The 25184-nt window shown below is 36.6% G+C and overlaps 1 protein-coding gene across 9 annotated transcripts in view; it reads right to left on the bottom strand.

Moving 5' to 3' along the window:
* STARD13 (StAR related lipid transfer domain containing 13) overlaps window positions 1-25184 on the bottom strand; it is an 86327-nt gene that overhangs the window by 1848 nt on the left and 59295 nt on the right. For all 9 annotated transcript variants that reach the window (XM_032219359.1, XM_032219366.1, XM_032219360.1 and 6 more), the window contains 6 exons: window positions 19373-19532; window positions 6845-7043; window positions 5413-5620; window positions 4429-4543; window positions 2352-2573; window positions 1007-1224 (listed from right to left, as the gene is read on the bottom strand). In XM_032219359.1, the coding sequence (XP_032075250.1) occupies window positions 1007-1224; window positions 2352-2573; window positions 4429-4543; window positions 5413-5620; window positions 6845-7043; window positions 19373-19532 (1122 nt within the window). The remainder of the gene's footprint in view (window positions 1-1006; window positions 1225-2351; window positions 2574-4428; window positions 4544-5412; window positions 5621-6844; window positions 7044-19372; window positions 19533-25184) is intronic.

Below are 25184 nucleotides of genomic sequence, written 5' to 3' on the forward strand. Positions count from 1 at the left end.
ATTATAAAGGACAGTCTTTTATCTTATTTCAATAAGCTGTCCTTTGGATTTATCTATTTTTCAAAAACTCACATTTGTCCTTTATTTTATTTTGGCTTTTATTGCACAAATGGTACCGATTCATGTGAAAAGTATGGTAACCAAACTGTCTTTTTAAAATTAATTTACATATACAGTTTGATATTAGATATTTTTATGGGAATATGTATTTTTGTAAAGTTTTTCTTGGTTTTTCTCTTCAAATGTTCCTTTGTAAAGCAAAGTTATAAACATAATTTAAAATTGCTACTTTATGAATCGCTTTCAGATTTGTCCCTTTTTCATGTATGTCCTTGATTTTTCCCCCAAGAAAATATTGTTACCATATTTTAATATGATATAAATTCATTTAATATTTATTATGAAAAAATATGTATTGTATTGCATAATGTCCTTTTCAGGTTGTTTCCTTTATTTGTCTCACACTTCTATCACCACACTAAGAATTATAATAGATACCCTTCTTATTTCTTTAGTGATCCATTATGTGAATTTATTTTTACACAGCCATTTGCTTTCTATCAAAATAAATTATTTTCCAGGAAAGCAACAGCTATTCCCATGGGAGCAGAGCAAATCCAAAAACTTGAGACAGCTACATTGGTGTTATTTATGACAATATAGATTAAACAATATGTCTTGTCAGACGCCTGGTTTGAGTAGCTAATAGGATTTTATGGGAACCCTCCACAATAGATTATACAATGTCTTGATTTTAAAATAAATTGGAAGAAAAAATAATCAATGAAGACCCAATAGAGATGACCATACATAACAGAGGAAGCTCATATACAGACATCTGCTGATATCAGCCTTCTCTAACTGGATGCATTCCTGAGATTGCTATTTTTTATACTGAGAATTGTTGGAGTTTGGGTCCATCTGGAGGATAACAGCTTCAGACAGGCTATGTTGGAGTGTAAGTTAGGTATCATATTATAACTAGTTGCTTCCTTCTCTAAATTACCTGAGAACTAAAAAATCTCTAGTCGGATGGGGAGCCATACTATTCAAAACATGCTGATAGATCTCCGTCTGCTTATCCAAGGTTTCTACTATTTTCCATTGTAAGAAATCCTCATCCCAAAGGTGCCTTTCTCTTAGCACACGGTTCAAGACAACTGATGGAGGAGCTTCGACTTCTACAGATGCCTTCCATAGTCTTAATGGATTTCCATCGCCAACCTCAATGAAATGGAAAAGAAAAGACTGCAAGTTAAGAATACAGTTGAGATAACAGGTTAGATGGCACTAAAACACTATTGTGACACAGAAGATCCACTAATTTCTCTCTCCATCTAAAGCTATGACATTTTTCTAGTACCAATTAAGTTCGGAATCCCTGAATTAAGGAGCTAATTGAAATGTGAGAATTTAATTCCATTTAATTTCAGGGAGCAAATCAATTCCATGACAGCTTATGTCAGGCCAAGATATGAAATGGATCTGCAACTGAAAACCAAGATAAGCAGAACAAACCTGGCCATTTAATCAAAGTTATGATGGGCTTAGGGAGGATGCTTTATGCCTGTAAAGCACTTCTGGCTGTCACAAAACATCATATTAGTGGGTCACTTGACTGCATTTTGACTGCAGGCAACCAGCTCGCATTTGCAACCAATGACAGTGTCCTGCAGTCACATGACTGATTTGTGACTTTTTTTGCCACTTGCCAACAACAAAAACTCTTTGGAAGAATGAAGTCTTATGACTGTGATTCACTTAATGACTGCTACATAAACAGACACATGGTACCTTAACTTACAACTGCAATGACTTATGACTGAACTTCTAGTCCCAATTGTGCTTGTAATTGAGACTATCTATAGTGAATATAGACACATTCCAAATACACTATATTTGTATATCAGCTAAGTCAGGATCACTTTGCTTATTGTGCCTCAACTCTACATTTTCCAATCCACAATGGCAACTTCAAGGGGCATTTCCAAACAAGGTTTAATATTGTGCCATTTTCCAGCCTTGTTTATGTAATTGTACATAGGAGCTGAAAGACATCATACCTCACTAACAAAGTACATGTGTCTTCCATTAAAAAAAACATGAAAAGGCTGCATGAAAAGTTTGGATTAATAATACAGAATTCCTATGTCTGAAAGCACCTAAAAGCTTATTTTGGGGGGGGGGGGGGGGGGAAGATAAAATGTTTTTTTTTTAATGGCATATTTTAAAAAGCCCATTTCAGTGTACAGTATGTTGGCATGTTAGATAATGTTTTTCAGTAAAGATGGAAACTTGTTTATCAAAGTTACTGTGCAGAAGTAAACAGATTACTTTGGTTTCAGAATTACTTTTTTGTAGCAGAGGTCAGTATTTTCCATGCTGGAACAAGTGACCCATCCTTTGAATTTGTCCTTAGCATCTTTACAAAGATTCTGTATTAGATTTTCTATGTAGGTCTGGTAATTTCCATTTTCTTCATCCATTTGCTTGCCCAGATCCTCCAAAGTTGGAGAACGTACTTCAGCCTCAATGTAAGAGTTCCGAGACTGGCAAAACATCTCATGTGGAATCTACTCCAAAGAAAAAGAGGACGCAGGAAAATATAATGTTACTATTGATTTACTTATTTTGACTTCTATGTTGCACCATTTCCAAAACCTCTCAGCATCTTACAAGTAATAACATGAAAAAAAAATGAAATACATCCACAAGGTAACTCCAATATGTAACAATCCTTCAGACATGGGCCATGGATATTTACTAAATTCACATTACTAAAAATGCTTAAACAGATGCTTAAACAGAGGGTAAATGGTATCAAATCTGGGAACCTTAAGTTTTCTCAGCAAGTTTTCAGGAATTATCTGTATATATTTAATTTACATTTTAAAACTTTCCATTCTTCCTATGCAGATTACATGAACTCCAGCTAATTATATTTTTCAGTTTTTCCCTTCATCCTGAACTCACTTTTTTCATAAGTTTGTTTTGTGATTTTATTCAGTCTCTTTATATGTTCAAACTACCTCGATACATTTCTTCCGTAATGACTATGGGTACTGGAGGAGGGTGTGCAAGAGTCATAGTGTGATGCAGGAAGAGTGCACAAGGGTACAAGGGGGATGTGATAAGACACATTGCAAATTATGAAGAGTGCACAAGGTTGTAGAGATGCATAGTCTGGCTCAAGGAAAGTGCAGCGTGGGTCAGGAGGGTGCATGGGGATGCGAGGGAAGTGTGTGGAAGTGCTCAACATGAAGAAGGTGCACAGTTGGGGAAGACTTACTTCAATAACTTTCTCTGCATGCTTCCCCACTGACTTTTTGGGGAAGCCAGTAGAGAAGGTTGCAAATGGAGATCAAGTGATCTGGAGGCTTTTGGCAACTGGTCATAAGTATGAACTGATTGCCAAGCAACCAGATTGAAATCACGTGGATGTGAGGATGCTGGCATAAGAACTGGACATAACCACCATTTGTTCAGCACTGTCATACTTGGGACAATCCCTGACTGAATGGCTGTAGATCAAGAACGACTGTATGTGCTTTTGACTACATTCATTTAGCACCCATTACTTCTTTTGTTCTACCATAAGTAAGTAAGTACCCCCCCATCAATCACCTTGATTTCATATTTCTCCTGACAGATCCTACTCTTACTTCCATATAGCAATGGTTCTTATTTGTAGACATTTTTTGTTCTTTCAATGAATAATACTTGATTATAATTGACTGCACGCTACCATTTTCTTTGTATTAACAATGTACATATTGAAAGATCCATCTATTCCTCCATGATTAGTTAACATTTTACAAAGTACACAAATTCATCTACTTGCTCTAATTTTCAAGTATTCGCTTGATTTCCCTGTTAAATCTTGCTCTGTAATACATTAATTTTGCATCATATAATCTATTTCACATTTGCAGCAATACATAATCTTTGTCCATAGACTGGACATCCATGTCTAATTCTCTGCTCAGTGTTGATCAATTTACAAACAAAAAAAAATCATATATTTTCATGCTTGCCGTGTCTTTAACGATTTACGCATAATTACTGCATTCAGCAACCAAACTTCAACTCCACATTTTCACAAAACCTTCCTTAATTCAAGCCAATTCGCTTTATTGTATGTTTTTTCTAAATCAAGTCATGTGCAATACACTTTCCTTACCTATAGAAATTGAGTATGCAAATATATAGTGGGAATACCTGGCATGATACAAATACTTGTCAAAAATGAACTTGGAATAGTAACTGATCACAAGCTGAATATCAACCGGTGCTATAATGCATCTGAAATCAATTTATGCAGATGTGCCACAAAAATATCCAAAGAAATACACCAAAATATTATTCTAGCATGTAAGTGCTTCATGACATTTTTCCTTAGGAATAATGCTACCTAAGACCTTCACTTACCTCAAAAAGTCTATCACATTCAGTGATCATGTGTGCCAGTCCTTGAGTAGCTGCCAGATTTTCACTGAGATCTTTCTGATCTGGCTTCCCCGTTGTGCACTTCTTTTGCATTACTCTGCAAGTAAATCCAATGTTTTAAATAAGATAAAAGCAAAGGCTGTTCTTGAGTTGACAGTAAAAGCTGAAATGCATATACCGTTATTTTTAATCAAGCTACACACAGTTCAAGACAATATTCTTCTTTTATCACATTATACAAGAGAAGAAACACCCGGTTTATTGTTGGGGAAAAAGATATGCCTTAACTATTTTCAAAGTACAAAGTAATAAAAAAGCACTTAAAATAGACTCCTTTGTGTATTACACAAGGAAGGTCAGCATTATGGCACCCATGGGGAAAACAAAGGGAATTAAGGCGTAGTATGAAGTGTGAATCTGACCTCCATGTTCATTCTACTGGGGGAAAAAATGTTTGGGACCATTTAATGGGGCAAATCAAAGAACGGTTTTGCTTTATCTATGAATGATTGCTATTACTATATTAATTAAGCAACAATAATAGAAAAGCACAGCCTGTTTTGAAAAATACTGGGTTTTCTCCTGAAGATGAGTACATTTAGCCTTGAACAGGTAAAGAGAGGGGGGGGAGGGAGGGAGGGAGATGAAATGCAGTAAGTAATCCAACAGTATCTTAAGCCTATGATTATTACTATTATTGTGGCAGATAAAGTGCTCTATATTTGTCAGAATTGTCGCTAGGGATTTGCTCCATAGCAACTCAGGATAAGGTCGTGTATTGAAACCACACTCCTTTATTCCTAATTCACAATATATATGCTTATATTCTTGAGCGGTAATAACAGTCAATTTGCCAAGGGGATACTCTAGTGAATATAAACACCACTTCAAACATGATTGAATATTGGACAATAATGGAATTACTTTTAAGCCCAGAATGGAAGAATTAGAGATAACAATCCCCACCGTGGCGAGCTTTCTTTCTTGATGATGTTGAGATGAAAAAGAGAAGGGGCCAGACACACTGCTATATTCATGGAAGTCATTTGATTCTCTTCCACAGAGGTGACATCATTCAAGAAGCACAGCAAAGTCTGCAAAACCTCACGATTTTCATCTGACATCAGCATTATGGCAGCCTGAACTGCCCGAAGCTGTTGTTCTTTTGGAACATCTGTAAAAAAAAAAGGTGTCATTTAATGAAACTTCATTCTCAGTACAAACAGGATCACTAGAAAATCATGTGGAATTTAATCTCCCAGTTCAAGATTATTTCTGAAAGGAGAACTACATTCTCAGATACAGACAGGGAAACTTTTCTTATTCACACAGAAAAGAAAACTCTGCATGTTACTTATTATTTGGCTTCTTGCTTCAGACATTATTTTACATCATTATTTGAGCAAGACCCAGTAGCCTGGTTAATCTATAATGCTAAACCATTGTTTCTGATTTACAAGCAAAATCAAAACTAAGACAAAATTAAAACATGTTACGGAATAGTGCAATGGTTGAACCGGTCCATATAGCTTAGAAAATATATGCCTGGTTACTTTTGTATGAACTAGAAGATTTCTTTTCAGTTTCCATGTATGTATCAGAGGTGGGTTGCTGCCAGTTCGGCCTGGATCAGGGAAACTGGTAGTAGCAGTGGCGGGAGGCTCTACCCACCCACCTGGATGCTTCTGCGCATACGCAGAAGCATTGTGCATGCATGAACTGGTAGTAAAAATAATAGAAATCCACCACTGGTATGTATGTATGTATATATGTATGTATGTGTGTGTGTGTATGTATGCATATATGTATATATGTTTTTGTAGATTTTCACGGGTGTAGGTATGCTGGTCTTGTTGTATTCGGGTTTTTTCCCATATAAGTTTGAGATTGTCTTGGCAATGTTTTGACAAGGTCTCACTTGGTGAGTGAGACCTGGCCGAAACGTTGCCAAGACAATCTCAATCTTACACGGGAAAAGACCCGAATACAACAAGGCCAGCATATGTACGTGTGTGTATGTATGTATGTATGTATGTATGTATGTATGTGTATATATATATATATACATACATACACACACACACACACACACACACACACACACATATATATATATTTTCTCTGGGAAAATGTCCATTATGTGTTATTTCAGAATCATATTGAATTTAATTATATCTTAAGGCTCTTATATATAGAAACCGTTTATTGCTTTGTATGAAGATACTCTACATGCAATAGTGCAATTAAACCGCATTATCCAGAGAACACAAACATGCATTTCATTAGAAACCTGGGGAGCTCTAGGAACTGCAAAAGATGATACTCCTCTTTAAAAGATTGAAAGGCTTTAATATTTCATAACTATTCCCGAGCCAGATGAAACAAATTCAATACATACACTGATAGATGTGGAGAAATGTTTCTCCCAGCTTGCTTGTGAGAAGAGGTTCAGGCAGATCTCTGAAAAACTGCTTCACCATATCTGCTACATCGTATGCAGACTGGTCTTCATAGCTGACATTTTCAGGAGAGCTTTCATTCATCTGACGTAGTGCTTGTATTCGTGATTTCACGCCTGACTTACGGAAAAGCCCCACCTACAATATATATCAGAATAGGTTATATAATGTCATCGTCATGCTAGATCAAAATACGTATTTAATTCAAGCTTTTTAAAAAAAAATCTTATCTTTTGATAAGATATTTTTTGATGCGATGGTTCAGTGGCTAAGACGCTGAGCTTGTCTATCAGAAAGGTTGGCAGTTTGGTGGTTCGAATCCCTAGCACCGTGTAATGGAGTGATTCCCGTTATTGTCCCAGCTTCTGCCAAGCTAGCAGTTCGAAAGCATGTAAAAATGCAAGTAGAAAAATAGGGACCACTTTGGTGAGAAGGTAATAAGTGTTCCATGGGCCTTCCGTCTTTAATCATGCCAGCCACATGACCACAAAGACATCTTTGGACAGTGCTGGCTCTGCAGCTTTGAAATGGAGATGAACACCGTCCCCTATGTGCGAGGGGAACCTTTACCTTTTGATAGTTAAATATGCTTTTTTCAGTGATACACCTAGCAACAGGCTTGGTATGGCCGAGAAGTTTCAATTCAGAAGATAATTACTTGAACAAGGCTGGTCTAGCATTCAGCCACAATTCCTTTCACAAAGGATGTCTTGCTAGCCAGCAGAAGCCAGCAAGAAGCCCGGCCTTCACCCTCACAGTAAGTCCATCTTGTTCTTTTAAGCAGGAAATATCTTCTTGGGTCTCTTGGATGTTGACATGTCTATTTCACTATTCTCTTTCCATTTCTATTCAATGTTCTTTAAACTGCCCACTGTCATCCTTTAATATAACAATTTGTGGTTGGAACCTTTTCAGTTCAAATATTTTTTTCGGAAAACTTGTTTTGTTGTGTATGAGTCTCTATTCAGTGTCCTTATAGATGTCATAATACTGCTTCACGTCTCTTCTGTCATGGTTCTTTTTTAGGTTCCTTTCAGAGATCTTTATTTTTTTTCTGGTTTTGACTTCTCGTCCCCTGTTGGCAATTTCCACTATCCAATTCGTTTGTCTGTTTCTTCACAGCTTTGATAGTCTGTTATCACATCCATCCTCAACAATTCCTCTGACCGCATTTCACAGTTTTTCTGGTTCCGTATCAATGACATTCACAACTTTCTCATGATCCCTCTGAAAATGTATATTGTGTTGAAGATCATTGAAACTTGTTCCCCCATTTTAAATTGGCCTGGAATTAACACGATCAGTTAATGAATGTTGCACGATCAGGTCATATTCACGTCTTTGCTATCATGTCTTTGCTATCATAACCACCTTTTTGAACCATAATATAACCAATGGACATTGTACCCAAGTATTATAGTATTATAACCCTATGGGGTTAGGCAGAAAGTTCCAGATCCAAAGGTACCCCGTGAGCTTCGTGGTTGTGGAGGTATAATAACTATACCAACCGTCTCTTTTAGGTTACAGGACTCTGCTTAGTCTGATTTGTCTGCGACAACTTCTTCACTTTACACTACAGAGAAAAAGAGCATGAAGCCCGAGTTTGCCAGTTTTTTTTAAGCTTAAACCAGAATGGATAACATGCAAACTCTGATATTGTCTGATAGAAGCCCCCTTGAGTATTGTTGGAAACCAGAGATCTGCTTTCATTCTTTTATACTTGAAAACAGAAAAAGAAAATGCTACCATTAAGCCCTAAAACTGGCTGAACAGTACCAAAACCTATACAGTCCCAATCTTACAGGTGGACATAATTACAGCCTTGCTCACTTTCTTTTGGCCTTGCTCACTGTAGTCTGTTACCCCATTAAATGCTACACGTGGTTCCCAGCAGAGGTGGGTTTCTGCCGGTTTGCCCCAGATCAGGCGAACTGGTAGTGGCAGTAGCGGGAGATGGGAGGCTCCGCCCACTCATCCACCACTTCTGCACATGCGCAGAAGTGTTGTGCGCACAAGCAAACTGGTAGTAAAATAAATTGAAACCCACCACTGGTTCCCAGCCATCAAAAGGCTGCCTATTTATTTAAATTATACTATTTGCCCCAACTCCATGAAAGAGGATTCAAGGTGTTGTTTGAGTGTGCATTATTTTATCTCCTCCTATGTGTCCTTTAATAACAGAGTATCAGCTGCAAAAAATATAATTGTAGGATATGGGAACAGGCCTATCTGGACATAAAAAGTTTCTCCTCTTTAATGATGGCTTCCTGGTCTTTTATGGTGAAGGGATTAGGATTACGGAATATATATTTAATATGTGTTTTCTTCTACAACAAATATTTCTTCAAATGTGTGGGCTCACAGCTTTACACCACTTTTGTTCTTTTATAACACTTCTCTTAAAGGAATTTCCCTCCAAGCTAATTCCTTTGCACAAATCACAATTTTATTCTAAAGTGAAGCAGAGTTATAACACATGAGATGTATTAAGGTTTTTTCTCTTAATTTCATAGTGGAAGAGATGGCACAGTGAGGGGGGGGGAGTATGAAAAAAGCAGGCACATTTCCTTTCCCAAATTACAATACTTAGTCTTTCTTTGCTTCCTCTGTTTGCTATCTCATTAAATATATCACACATCTGCCGTGTGTGAGTTTGCAGAAGTACAAACTGCCTTTAGGGGAGAGAAAAACCCCAAAACATTCCTACAGCCTAATGATGACTGAGCATCTTCTGTGGATACAGAATCTTGACTGAGTAATGAGAGGAAGAAACAGAAGGAAATTGGCTGTTGGAATGAAATTACAACTATTCTAATATATTGTTCGAATTTCTATGAAGTCTCAGTTCGCTGATCAGTTTGTGGTTTCAGGCAGGAATAAAGATGGTTGGGGAGTAAACAAATTCAAGATTTCAGGCTGATAATCTAAAATCAGGTTTGTCAAAATCGGCCTTGCCTGGATAATTTTCTCTTCAGTTATACCATGTTCCCCCCAAAATAAGACAGGGTCTTATTTTCTTTTCATCTTATTTTTGGGGATGTCTTATTATTTTTGAGGTACACGGAGGGGGTGAGCATGGTCACCTCATGACTGATGCTGTGTTTTCGGGGAGGGATTATTTTGGGGGGAGGGATTATTTTAGCGCATGTGCTCAAAAGCCCAATTGGGCTTATTATCTGGGGAGGGCTTTTTTTTCAGGGAAACAGGGCATTGGCTAATAATAAAATTATCAACATTATTTTTATTTATTTTTATCTCACCTTCTAAAAATAAATAAAAATATTTTTATAAATAACTCAAGGTGACAAACATATCTACTACTTCCTCCTCCTATAAATTTGAAAGTGGATTTTTTTTCTAGAATGGGTTCATTCCCTGGAATAATGTCTCCCCTGATAATTCAGGATGCAGCTATATCTGCATCCAGATTGTGTCTTTGTGAGAGTACGTGCCCAGACATATATTATACTGAATATTTTTGAATTATAGTCATTTTATTTGGTTATGTTCTTGTAAATCATTTAAGATACTTTCATACAGAAAATTAGTGTAGAAATTAAATAAAGACATACATACTTATGTAGCGTTTAACAATCATAGGTCCAATAGTCAAATGTTAATCATGATAAGTACATTAAAAACTTTACAACTTCAAATTACAAACATTACTAATATCTATACATGTTACTGCAATTACTTCAACTAAATAGCAAAATGCATACTAATCTTCATTATTGCAAATTTTTAATGAATATTGACAATTCTGGATTTTTAATCATTGCAGCAACACTATGGAGAAGTGTCACTTAAAGAACCAGGTAATCAAACCTTTCCAAAGAAATACTATTATTATATTGGTTGCAGAGTCAGATAGTTAGACTGGATTTGGCATTGTCATCTAGCTAAAGAATCCTTCCCAATGACCTGTGTTAAGCAGTTGTTGTTTGATGGTGTTAAAGGTATTGTTGCAGGATGGAAACTGTTCCAAGAACAGCTGCCTTTTGCAATTGATGGAAGGTGATTTTGTCAATGCCGATGATGTTAAAGAGATGTTCCAGATATTTTGGGATTGCACCCAAGGCATCTATTACTATTGGTATTCTCTTTGCCTTCTTTTGCCACAGTTGTTTAACTTCTATTTACAGATCTTTGTATTTTGTGATTTTCTCCAGTTTTTTCTCTTGCACTTGCTCCACTTCTCTTCCATGTCCACAATCCAGATTTTTTAAAAATCTTTCTTATTGACAATTGTTAAGTTTGGGGTGTTATGTGGCAGGTACTTGTCTGTTTGAATTTTAAAGTCCCAGAGCACTTTAGTTTCTTCTTTTTCTAAAGTACTTTTTCTATTTTGTGGTCCCATCAGTTCTTGCATATAGGCAAACAGTATTTCTTGCAATTTCAATGTACCATTGTTGTACTTTGTCAAATCATTGTTTGCATTATTGGCAATCTTCTTGCAGCATTATAGTAGCTAGGTGGTCCCATTGTTTTTTCAGGTTCTTTGCAGAGGCAACATTTGCTGTCTGTTGTTATCTTCTCAATTCTGGCTTTGTATGCATTTACTGTTGTGTCTTGTGCAGTCAGAATTAGCAATCTTTTGTCTCTTTCTTCAATGTTCCTGCTTTTAACTATTGCCAGGTCTTGTTGTTATCTGCTTTATTATTATTATTATTATTATTATTATTATTATTATTATTATTATTATTATTATTATTGTACAATTGTATCACAGCGGCCAGTTGTTTCGCCGGATTTGGCATTGGTTACTAGTCGGGCCCCACCCAGGGGCCTAGGACGTCGTAACGTATTTTCGTAATATGCGTGCAGATCCAAGCAGTGCAGCTTTTTGCATTTGACTGATGGTGATTTTGTCAATTTTTAACTGTTTTAAATGTAATTCCAGTGCTTTTGGAATAGCACCCAGTGTGCCAATTACCACTGGAATTACCAAGGCTGGTTTGTGCCATAGTCGTTGAATTTCGATTTTTAAGTCCTGGTATCTTGCGATTTTTTCATGTTCCTTCTCGGCGACCCTGCTATCACCTGGTATTGCGATGTCTATGATTGTGACCTTATTTTTCTCAACCAGTGTGATGTCTGGTGTATTATGCGCCAGTATTTTGTCGGTTTGTATACGGAAATCCCACAAGATCTTGACCATCTGATTTTCGGTGACTTTTTCAGGCTGATGTTCCCACCAGTTTGTTGCTGTTTTAATATTATAATTTTTGCACAAATTCCAATGGATCATTTGTGCTACTGAATTGTGCCGCAATTTATAATCAGTCTGCGCGATTTTATTGCAGCAGCTGAGTATGTGATCAACTGTTTCATCAGCTTCTTTGCAAAGTCTGCATTTGGCATCATCAGAGGATTTTTCGATTTTGGCCTTAATGGCATTTGTGCGGATAGCTTGTTCTTGCGCAGCCAGGATTAGTGACTCTGTTTCTTTCTTTAATGTACCTGTTGTTAGCCATAACCAAGTTTGTTCACTGTCCACTTTATCTTTTATTTTTTCCAGAAATTGGCCATGCAGTGCTTTGTTCTGCCAACTCTCCATTCTTGATTTTATCACATCTTTTCTGTATTCTTGTTTCGTCTGTTGGGCCTTCAGTAGATTTTTGTTCTTTACTTCGATTAATAGATGTTCTTGACTTTCTTTTAAATAATCAGCCAGTGCATGTTTTTCTTCTTCAACTGTTTGCTTCACTTGTAATAATCCTCTGCCACCTGATTTTCGGGGCAGGTACAGTCTATCAGTATCACCACGTGGATGTAAACTGTAGTGCATTGTCATTAGTTTCCTGGTTTTTCGGTCCAAAAGGTCCAAATCAGCTTGTGTCCAGTTAACTATACCAGCTGTGTATCTTATAACTGGTATTGCCCAGGTATTTATGGCCTTGATTGTATTTCCACCATTCAATTTAGATTTCAAAATTTTCCTAACTCTGTTGGTGTACTCTCGCCTGACAATAGTTTTTACTTCTCCATGCTTGATGTTATCCAACTGCAGAATGCCTAAGTATTTGTAGGCTTCATTTTCTTTGCATTTAATTAATTGGCCATTGGGCATTTCAATTCCCTCACATGCAGTGATTTTGCCCCTTTTTATGGATACAGTGGCGCACTGTATTATTATTATTATTATTATACAATTGTATCACAGTGGCCAGTTGTTTCACCGGATTTGGCATTGGTTACTAGTCGGGCCCCACCCAGGGGCCTAGGACGTCGTAACGTATTTTCTTAATATGCGTGCAGATCCAAGCAGTGCGGCTTTTTGCATTTGACTGATGGTGATTTTGTCAATTTTTAACTGTTTTAAATGTAATTCCAGTGCTTTTGGAATAGCACCCAGTGTGCCAATTACCACTGGAATTACCACTGCTGGTTTGTGCCATAGTCGTTGAATTTCGATTTTTAAGTCCTGGTATCTTGCGATTTTCTCATGTTCCTTCTCGGCGACCCTGCTATCACCTGGTATTGCGATGTCTATGATTGTGACCTTATTTTTCTCAACCAGTGTGATGTCTGGTGTATTATGCGCCAGTATTTTGTCGGTTTGTATACGGAAATCCCACAAGATCTTGACCATCTGATTTTCGGTGACTTTTTCAGGCTGATGTTCCCACCAGTTTGTTGCTGTTTTAATATTATAATTTTTGCACAAATTCCAATGGATCATTTGTGCTACTGAATTGTGCCGCAATTTATAATCAGTCTGCGCGATTTTTTTACAGCAGCTGAGTATGTGATCAACAGTTTCATCAGCTTCTTTGCAAAGTCTGCATTTGGCATCATCAGAGGATTTTTCGATTTTGGCCTTAATGGCATTTGTGCGGATAGCTTGTTCTTGCGCAGCCAGGATTAGTGACTCTGTTTCTTTCTTTAATGTACCTGTTGTTAACCATAACCAAGTTTGTTCACTGTCCACTTTATCTTTTATTTTTTCCAGAAATTGGCCATGCAGTGCTTTGTTCTGCCAACTCTCCATTCTTGATTTTATCACATCTTTTCTGTATTCTTGTTTCGTCTGTTGGGCCTTCAGTAGATTTTTGTTCTTTACTTCGATTAATAGATGTTCTTGACTTTCTTTTAAATAATCAGCCAGTGCATGTTTTTCTTCTTCAACTGTTTGCTTCACTTGTAATAATCCTCTGCCACCTGATTTTCGGGGCAGATATAGTCTATCAGTATCACCACGTGGATGTAAACTGTAGTGCATTGTCATTAGTTTCCTGGTTTTTCGGTCCAAAAGGTCCAAATCAGCTTGTGTCCAGTTAACTATGCCAGCTGTGTATCTTATAACTGGTATTGCCCAGGTATTTATGGCCTTGATTGTATTTCCACCATTCAATTTAGATTTCAAAATTTTCCTAACTCTGTTGGTGTACTCTCGCCTGACAATAGTTTTTACTTCTCCATGCTTGATGTTATCCAACTGCAGAATGCCTAAGTATTTGTAGGCTTCATTTTCTTTGCATTTAATTAGTTGGCCATTGGGCATTTCAATTCCCTCAGATGCAGTGATTTTGCCCCTTTTTATGGATACAGTGGCGCATTTTTCCATGCCAAACTGCATTGAAATATCGGTGCTGAATACTCGGACTGTATTTGTCAATGATTGGATTTCTATTTCTGACTTGCCATAGAGTTTCAAATCATCCATATATAGTAAATGCGAAATTTTTTCAGCTTTTTTGGCTGTTTGGTAGCCTAATTTCATTTTTTTTAAGATTACTGATAGTGGGATCATTGCGATGATGAAGAGAAGAGGTGAAAGTGAATCACCCTGGAAAATTCCTCGCTTGATGTTAACCATTCCGTAGCTCTCGTTCCCTACTGCCAACTCAGTTCTCCATTGTTTCATTGCCTTTTCAGTAAAGGATGTAATATTTTTGCTAATGCCAGTTGTTTCTAAGCATTTTATGATCCAACTATGTGGCAGTGAGTCAAATGCCTTTTTGTAATCAATCCAGACCATATTCAAGTTCGTTTTTCTGTTCTTACAATTTTCTAATATCATTTTATCAATTAGAAGCTGATCTTTTGTGCCCCTGCTCCTTCTTTTGTTGCCTTTTTGCTCTACTGGCAAGATGTTGTTTGTTTCCAAATAATCCATCATGTTATCTGCAATAATGCCTGTGAGTAATTTGAAGGTTGTTGGTAAGCATGTTATTGGTCTATAGTTTTCAGGTGTTGTTCCTTTAGTTGGATCTTTCTGAATCAAGTATGTTTTTCCAGTTGTCAACCATTCATCAATTTGGCCCTTTTGTAAAATTTCATTCAGTTGCCTGGCTAATATTGCATGTAAACTGGTCAGATATTTGAGCCAGAAACCATGTAATTGGTCCTTTCCAGGTGATGTCCAATTCTTTACCTTTTTAACTCGATTTTTGATCATCTCAGTTGTTATTTATTATTATTATTATTATTATTATTATTATTATTATTATTATTGTTTAGATTTGATAAAGCCATAAGATTCCAAAAAGACTCTAAATGGTTTCCGAAATATCCAATATGTAATTACAATGTCATAGCAAAACATAACTGACTCAGCAAAACAACAATAAATTTTTTAAAAAGGAGATGCAAAAACAGATGTCATAAGAACAGATGCTAATACGACTAGCTAAGATATAGTTTCCAAAGGCTGATAACAATTGTGAACTACTGTATTCCTTCATGATATGGAAGCATGATGGTTTATTAAACATGAAAAGAGAAAACTTCATAGAACAAGAGCACTGAATATTTTGCAGCTGTTACGGATGAAAAGGCCATATTTTAGATGAGTAAACTGCAATAGAGAACAAAACCAATCATAGTGCTAATGGTAGCAATTAGGTGATTGAGTATACCAAGACTCCGAAAATTCATAGTGTGTATAATGTGGCACTTGAGAAGAAAGAAATGATGAAAGAATTGTTGAAAGGCTGATGTAGGCTTAATAGATATTACATATAGGACTAAAACCTCAACTAAAACTCAAGAAGATATGGTACCTCAAGCCTCCCTCTCAAAAAGGGAATCAATGACACAATTGTTCAAAATAAGTTATTGGGCAGGCACAGAATTTATATGAGGGTGTCACAAAGTTTATGGAGAATAATTAATATATTGCACCAGGGTGAAGAACCAGTAGGTGGCATAAGATCAATCACAATTGTATTTCTCTTCTTTAGTGCATCACTGAAGCCACTTTTAGCAAATACATGACTAAGCTACCAAAAAGCTAACAGAATACACACACACACACACACACACACACACACACATATATATGAGGTAAAGGTTCCCCTCGCACATATGTGCTAGTCGTTCTTGACTCTAGGGGGAGGTGCTCATATCCGTTTCAAAGTTGAAGAGCCAGCACTGTCAGAAGAGGTCTCCATGGTCATGTGGCCGGAATGACTAAACAGCACGTAATGCTGTTACCTTCCCACCAAAGGTGGTTCCTATTTTTCTACTTGCATTTTTACATGCTTTCGAACTGCTAGGTTGGCAGAAGCTAGGACAAATAACAGGAGCTCACTCTGTTACGCAGCACTAGGGATTCGAACTGCTGAACTGCCAATCTTTCTGATCGACAAGTTCAGCGTCTTAGCCACTGAGCCACTGTGTTCCTCATATATATCAGTGGTGGGTTTCCAAATTTTTTACTACCTGTTTGCTCGAGCTCACCTCTGAGATCTGTATCTGTACCTGTACCTGTGTCTGTCTGTCTGTCTGTCTATCTATCTATCTTGCACAACAGGCATGAGAGCGGTGATGCTGCAGTTTGACATTCATAGGAAGCAGTGTTCTTCTGGAATACCGCCAGTACTGAAATATAAACCGGCTCTTTCCTTATCATTAGAAGGGGAACATTAGCTCCATGCTCTGTTAATGGTCTAGGATGCTGGATAAAAAGCTGAGAACTTTTGTAAAAGTAATTTTATTTTAAATACATGCATGTCCATAGGCAATACAGCAGCGTGAAAAAAATCTGTTTCTAATATGTGAACAAGCACACTATTTCTAATAAATTTAGAAATATGAAAAATGGAAATTTGGGAAATAATAATTTTGATTTTGAGTCTAAAATGCATAAAATGATGGTCAAGAATATAAGAAGACTTGAATAAAATAGCTTCTGGATGTTACATTTAAAAGAGGATCTAGCAATGCAGGTTTTCATGACAAAAAATAAATTGAAGGGTCAATTATTATTAAATCACCGCAGAACCACATCCAATTCAAGGAGTTAAAAAAACCCTCTACTGATAAAACTGTCACAGCAGCCTTTGGTCACAAAATCCAGCTTGGCAGACATTATATTTAGGATTAAATTTGATGTGAAACACTGACAATAAGAGAAAGAAGCCTACCATGCATAGGACCAGAATTTTTATTCAACATTTTTTAAGATCTTAAAAAAAAAGGCTCAGAATATAATATGGCAGTTGATGCTTTTAAAAATATGTTTCTCATACTACTGTATTTTTCGGACTATAAGATGCACCTTCCCCCCCCAAAAGAGGGTGAAAATCTGGATGCATCTTATAGACTGAATACAGCATTTTGGGCCTCCCAAAACCCCGCTCCTTAACAAACATGGACGTGCAGAGGATTGGGAAGCCTGCAAAGTGCTCCTGGGGGCGGAGGAGGGGAAAACAGGCACTTTTTACTTATTTTTTGCCCCCTCCAGGAGCACTCTACAAGCCTCCTAAAGGCTATGCAATGCCCTTTTGGGGGCAAAAAACAGGCCCATTTTTGTGAAAAATGGCCCGTTTTTTGCTTGTTTTTGCCCCCCCCCAGCCCCCAGGAGCACTTTGCAGGCCTCTCAAACTCTCTGCATGGCCTGTTTTTCACAAATAATGAGGTATGCAGAGGGTTTGGGAGGTCTTCAGAGTGCAAACACTTTTTAAAAAAAATTATCTCTTCAAAATCTTGGTGCATCTTATACTCCGGTGAGTCTTATATTCCAAAAATATGGTATATACAGCTTTTAATAATCAGAAGCAATGAGTCAAATTTTAGGAAAAAATAAACATTTTTCTTGGTGTATTACATTTTTAATTAGTACCATTCCTTTTTAAAAATCTTCTTTGAGAACTACAATCCAGAAATGCCACTAATATCAAGCAGTTATTAAATGTAGTTCGTTCTATTTAATAACACAATTCTCTAGTTGCAATGATTACATTAAGTGTTTTGGACAGGTCACATCTAGAAATATCCGGTGATACCTTATTCGTGTTAACTCTTTTTCTATTTAAGGTTATACAAGTCTCCAATTATGAGCAATTGAGATGGACTTCACTCCTTTTCAGGATTTTCAAAAAACATAGAGAATGTCTGCTCTTTCCTGGACATACTGAAGCTCACAGGGAATTTCAATGCACAGATGTAATAAAAAAGTATGGGTTGACAGAGCAGTCTGTTTCTACATGCTGCATATGGGGAAATGGATATAGAGTACTAATTTGCCATTACATCTTAGAGCAGAGAACTTGTAACTGTATCAAAGAAAGGCATACAAGAATTAATTAGAAAGAAAAATCTACTGTAGCATTTGTTTCTGATCTTGAGCTCCATTAATTATAAGTGAAGAAAGAGGATGGGCCCCACTCTACATATTCAAGACAACTGTTACATTTTCTTTGGAAAAGAAGTTAGATAACCACAATTAGTAGATGTAAAAGGAAAAGAAGAAAAGGATTAGATAGGTGAAATGAGAGCAAAAAAAATCTTACTGGCTACTCTTCAGCCATCTGAACGTAATTAAATCCTGTAAAAGCGTTTAGTATTTTTGAGTTTTTAAAATTAATGCTCCAGGTGTTCTAGCTCTCCAAAGGTTTAAAACTCATTTCTGCTCTAAGCATATTTTCTGTATAATAGACCGAAACAAAATAATCAGACAGAAATGGTTGGATATGTTAGCTATGGATTCCTTCCCGTATGATGGAAACAGGGAGGGATGGGAAAATAATAGAAGTGGAGGTTGGGAACTGTTATTTTGCTGGGGAGTGGGGGAGATAGTGATTTTCTTCCCCAAGACTGATCCTGATTCTGCTTGCATGTCCTACTGAACTGCTCTTTTTAGTCTATAAAATCCTTTCCCGCCTCTAGATACAAAGAAGCTCCATTTTGAGTATGGTAGCAACAGAATCAGTAAATAATACATTTAATCATCTTAAAATTGGTCATTCTGATAGTGATCACATTCCTGACTTTGTACAGTATCATTTCATTATAATATTTATCTATAGCACAGTGGGTTGGCAAAATAGGATACTTTCTATCGCATATATTATATTTTGTGTATATTTAGTACTGCAGGTATGCTAAATATCCCCAACAGAAATAAGATCAAAATAATAAAAGTCCAAGTTATTTTAAAAACCTACAGCACAAGATTAGTTGCAGATAAAACTTTTGTGTACTCACATATGCATTTATCAAAATGAAGAACTTACCTGATCCAGGCAATTATTACGCAAATATCGCAATGCCTGTTGTATACTCTGTGGAAGGGGTTGCCCTGTTCTTTGCACATGGACTATTAAAGGAACACCAAATATGTTCTTATCCCTGTAATCTGGAACCTTCATCCACTTCATGAACTTCGGTACAGACCTTAAAAACAATAATTATTTATGCAAATTATTTATATGATTATTGTCTGAATCCCGATATCTCAGACAAATTTGAGCCAGTTAAGCTTGAGGAAACTCAGCCACCTGTCTTCTGGATTCATGTCCCTCCTGGTTAGCTTCTTGGGAAGGGGCATGTGTCTGGGTCCAAAGGGTGATTAATGCCTCTTTGAGGGAAGGGTGAGTACTGCCTCCCTTGAAGGAGGCAGTGGTGTGCTCTCTTCTCAAGAGCCATCTTTGGACCCAACTCTGTTAGATAACTTTTGTCCAGTCTCAACCTTCTCTTTTGGGGGGAGTTGATGGGAGGGTAGTTGGCTCACTGCTTCAAAGGGGCAAAGATGAAGTCGAGTATCTGGAGTCTGGGGTATGGAATGAGTGCAATTGGTACACAAAATGTACCTTTGGAAAGGCTCCCTACTCATGACTATCACCTGCTCTTTGAGCACAAGCTATGAGTCCAAAAGAAAGCCCCACCCCAAATTCTCTCTGGAGAAATGCACCCCAAAGCAGAATTAGAGATGGAAAACCCCAACCGGTTGAAATTATTCTTTATCAATTCTCTTGTAGACTTGCTTATAAATTTGGGGTCATTTTCTTGCATGATCCATTTGCAACCCCAAGACAATTTTATCCTGCAGTTTTAGAATGATTTTTTTGACAGGGTAGCCATTCTTGGAAGATTCTCAGTGGCCATTCCAAGAGTATGGATTAAAAGAGACTCAAACCTTTAGAAAAAATATAATTTCTTCTTGGCTAATAACTTTCAATGACTTTTTTTGCACACACACAAATCCTTCTCAATTATACTGAATGGGGCATGACTTGCCTCTGAGTCCATATGGTTAGAACGTTTGTGTGACGAGGCCGTCCAAAGTTCATGATATTTATATATTGCAAGGCTTGCACAAAATAAATTATGATTGATTAATGTTGTACTCAGACACACCTGGCCCTAGTTATTCCTTTAATTGATCTGACTGAAAGTACATGGGTGATTACTCTTTCACACTGGCATGCTGCCTACTGGATGTTTATGAAATAAATGAAACAAGCGCTAAACTTTGGGACTGTCTGTTCACTTGCAATCCTTCCCTAGATCAGTAGGACTTACATGAGGGAGAAATATGCTAAAATTCAGACAATACAAAATGAAGTAAATATCCCAAAAGTGCTTTTTCAAAAGGCAACTGGACCTTGTTTTTCCTTGACGATGATTCGCTTCTCATCAAAGAAGCGTCTTTGGTTCAGAACGGAAGAAGCTTCTTGGATTAGAAACTAAATGTCTTCAAGGAAAAACAAGATCTGGTTGCCTTTTGAAAAAGCGTCTTTGGGACAACCATAACCTGGCTGACTGGGAATCTCCATAGATAAGGGAGTAGTTAGGGCCGAGAGATAAGGATAAAGAGTCCCTGAACCATTGGAGTGCCAATTGAAGAACTTTTTAAAATTCTCTTCAGTTTGAAACCACAACTACGTTCATGGAAGGCACAGTGGACTTGGAAGAAATGGCTAAATTCCCTCTTTTCATCAACTTTGTAGCAGACTTTTTTCCATAAAAGAAGTATGTGAAAGGTATCGACCTATTTATCATCTAATTTAGCTTTTATTAAGCATGATTATAATGCTTTACATGTATGAAATATCAGATAGCTCTGGCTCATAAATTTAATTCTTCTCTATGCCTTTTATGCTGGTTGGATATTGTGGAACATTTAGAATGCATTTGAAGTACATGGATATATTGGGAACATTGATATATGTGATGCTTGTATTTGTTATAAACTGCTAGTTATGAATCTTTGGATATTTATTATTCTGTCTTATTTTACGCAATTCCAGGAAAATAATATTTTATCCCTAAAATATATGCAGGTTTTACATTTTACACATTTTATTTTTTCATTAATAATTTCTTGTAGCAATGAAACATATTCACCATTTAGTTCAATTCACTTCTTCAGCACATGTACGTCAACTTAAAATTCAGGAAGCAATGGCAGAAGATTAAACTTGAAAGGATGTATAATTAATTATCTGAAAGTGTCTCACTATGTCCTTAATCTCAAATTGCATGATTTATCATGAGTTAGCTATCATTTGTAAAAATGTAGTAAATCCTGGATGAAGCTTAAAAGTATGGGTTTTGAGTCAAGTTTCAGAGTTATTTTGTGCTCTGATTCACTTATTCTAATAACAAAGGTGGACAAACACTCATGCCCTCATGAGAAATATAATCTAAACTTTGTGAGAAAAAGGGCAGTTGTGAGCTATCAAAACTCAATGTAGTTGCCATAGGAGTTGTGGAGATGGTTAACAGGCTAAGAATACCTACAGACAACAAGAGAAGTGTGTGGAAGGGCTCAAATGGAGATGATGAGTTATCAATATCTATTCCTGCCATGCCAGAAAAAGAATTTAAGAGAGCAATTTCTCATTTGTCTTCAAGCTTTGCCTATACATGAATTTTAAACTGGTGATACGCAGAGAAATCCACCTTTATTTTAGTGAAACAAGTATATTTGATAAGAGATACCACATTTTGCATCTAGAATATCTCAAATTTAGTACTAGCATCTCCAGTTTAAAAAGAAACAGGTGATGACAAAGATCTTGTTTTGGGATGTTACTGGTCAAAATTACCATCTACATACAACTAGTAAATATGTCTAAGCAAATAATAATAAAAAAATCATTTGCTCTAATGCAATTCCTACTAATGCCAGAGAATGTGTCCACTTAAATGATGTAATTTTAATTTTATTTTTTTAATTTTTTTTTGAACATTTAATTTTAAAACTGGAAATTGGTTATAAAATAAAATACCAACCTCCAGATAGTCCTTGACTTACAATCATTCATTTAGCTACACTTCAAAGTTACAACAGCAGTGAAAAAAAGTGACTTATGTTTTTCACAATTACAACCCTTGCAGCATCCTCATGGTCATGTGATCAAAATTCGGGCACTTGGCATGTATTTTCAATGATTCAGTTGTCATGGAGTCATATGAACCCCTTTTCCAAGCTTCTGACAAGCAGAATCAATGGGGAAGCCAGATTCGCTTAACAACCGTGTTACTACCTTAGCAACTGTAGTGATTCACTTAACAACTGTGGCAAGAAAGCTCATAAAATGGGAGAAAATTCATTTAAGAACTGTCTTGCTTAGCAATGGAAATTAGTGATCGTATGTTGGGGACTGCCCATAATACATCAATAATGCATCCCATATAGTCCTATATTTCCATTATAAATAAAAACAGTGGGAGACAAAGCCAGAAATAAAGGAAAAGGCTAAATGTACATCATGTAGGATGATGCAGACTAAAGCAGACAAGTTTGGAGACCTTTGGACTACAGCATCCTGGAAAGTTAGACGTAGTAGCAGCATATTTTAATTTACCTTTACAGAAATAAATGTAGCCGCACCAATCATGGTTGTCAAGATTTGTCCTTACCATTCTAAATGCCCCTACCATTCCAGACAATTCTCTGCCTCTAGTTTAACAGATTTAAACCACTCATTTCTGCAAAAAAATCTACAAAATGGCACACCATCAGTTCTAGTCATATATGCCAAATTGAAAACAGTAATGAATTCAGTGTTTTCCATTTCCTTCCTCTAGATTTAAATGGATGAATGCTTCTCTTTATGGACCTTACTCTGAATAGCTCTATATCGTACAGCAATCGCCTAGCATAATATCTTGTGATATTCATTTTCAATGGAATTATGGAGATAGAAGTCACTAATTAAAATCCCATAATATTAGTTCAGGTAGTGTTGATTAAACATTACATACATTTATGGATGGCTTTTTTTTGTTGATAGAGCTTTACACAAAGGAATCCAGCTAGATTTTTAGAATTACTTTTCACACTGTGAGATAAATATCTTTTATTGCTTTTGCCTGCATTTTGGCTGTAAAATGAGGGCAATAATCCTTAGCATTTCACATGGCCTACTTAAATGCCAGTTAATGCGGTGAAGTTATTTAGCGGAAATATGCTACAGTAGGGCAAATACTGAATTTTGTACGTCAAATCTGAAGATGTGTTACCAAGGGAGTCTACGCTGTATAATCCCCATTGCCAAATTGTATAATGTGGTCTATGCCCAATTAATTTTCTGGGACCAAATGCCTTTGCCTCTTGAAGACATGAGATAAGGAGATTGGTGTGAGACATGAGATTTCATTTAAGGCATGAGCTGGATTTGGTTGCTTTGAACTGATTCTCTCACTTCCCAGAGCAGAAAGGAGTCCATATTAAGGAACTCAAACTGAATTAGGACACCGAATCAGGTCAAAGATCTTCATGTGCGATTGGAAGTCTATGAGTGCCGTAGAAAGACAGACACCATAGCTGAAAAGAATGCTGCTTTTACCTTTTGTTTCTCTATAGAGCAACTACAATGAGGAGAGGAAGGAAAGATGGAAATGGAACTGATTGACTGATAGGTCCGCCTTATACTTGCTAATTATTCTTGCAGTGCACTGAATTAAATGCATAATTAAAATGTTATGATATTAGAAACATGCAGCAGACTTTTTAAAATTAAACCAAATGAGAATTGACACTAAAATAATTCAGCAGAATTTCCCCTGATAGCACCAGTTTAAAATTCACATGTAGGCAATGCTTGGAGACAAAAATCATTCCCCTTTTTTATAGGAGAAAGAATCAATTCATGGAAATGTTTTTATTTATATAAGTGATTATTTTATTGAAGACTGATAGAGGAAAAAAAATCTTTAGATACTGGCCATTTCTGAATGCTGTAGCAGTTTGCTGTAAAGAGCTTGTTTCTTAGAGGAGTTAAGATGCTGGTCTTGAAATCTGGGGAATTGTGAGTTCTAGTTCTTAGGCATGAATAGTAGCTGAGTGACTTTGGGCCGATCATTCAATACAATCCAGCTCACAGGGTTGTTATGGGAAAAACAGAAAGCAGGAGTATTAAGTAGGTTTGCAGCTTCAGTTTACCAAAACAAAGTATCTGGATTGACGATCACAACTGGGATTGGCATTTTGGTCACTAAATGAGGCAGTTATTAAGCAGGCCATCATGTGACCAGATCCAATTTTACAACAATTTTTATTGCAATCATTAAGTGACTTATCATAGTTATTAAATGATTCACATGGTCACTAAGTGAATCCCTTGGTCATTAGCAAATCCAGCTTCCCAAACTGAGTTTGGATGTCAGAAGCTGACTAGAAAGACTCATGTGATCAAAAATTACTACAATTGTTGTAAGTGTGAACCAGTTGCCAAATTGCAATCACATAACCATGGTGGTTGTAACTTCAAGAATGATTGTAAGTCATTTTTTTCAAAGCTGTCATAACTTCAGACCATCATTAAATGAACAATTGTAATTCAAGGACACTTGAATATATGTTTATCCTAAAGATAAATCGGTTTGATATGATAAAAATCTAATAATCAATCAACTCCTAGCATCTCTGTCTGGCATTGGAGATAAACCAAGTACATTCCAATGGAAAGAAAAGAGGTGACAGAGCAGCCAGTAATGAGTTAAATTATTATCTGCTAGTATTAATACATTTTTGGTCCTGATGTATCAGTTGGGTGATGCAGGAAAAGACTAGCTGATTTAAGGAGATGTTGACTG

The sequence above is a fragment of the Thamnophis elegans genome, chromosome 6 (genome assembly GCF_009769535.1).
Source record: "Thamnophis elegans isolate rThaEle1 chromosome 6, rThaEle1.pri, whole genome shotgun sequence".
Classification (NCBI taxonomy): domain Eukaryota; kingdom Metazoa; phylum Chordata; class Lepidosauria; order Squamata; family Colubridae; genus Thamnophis; species Thamnophis elegans.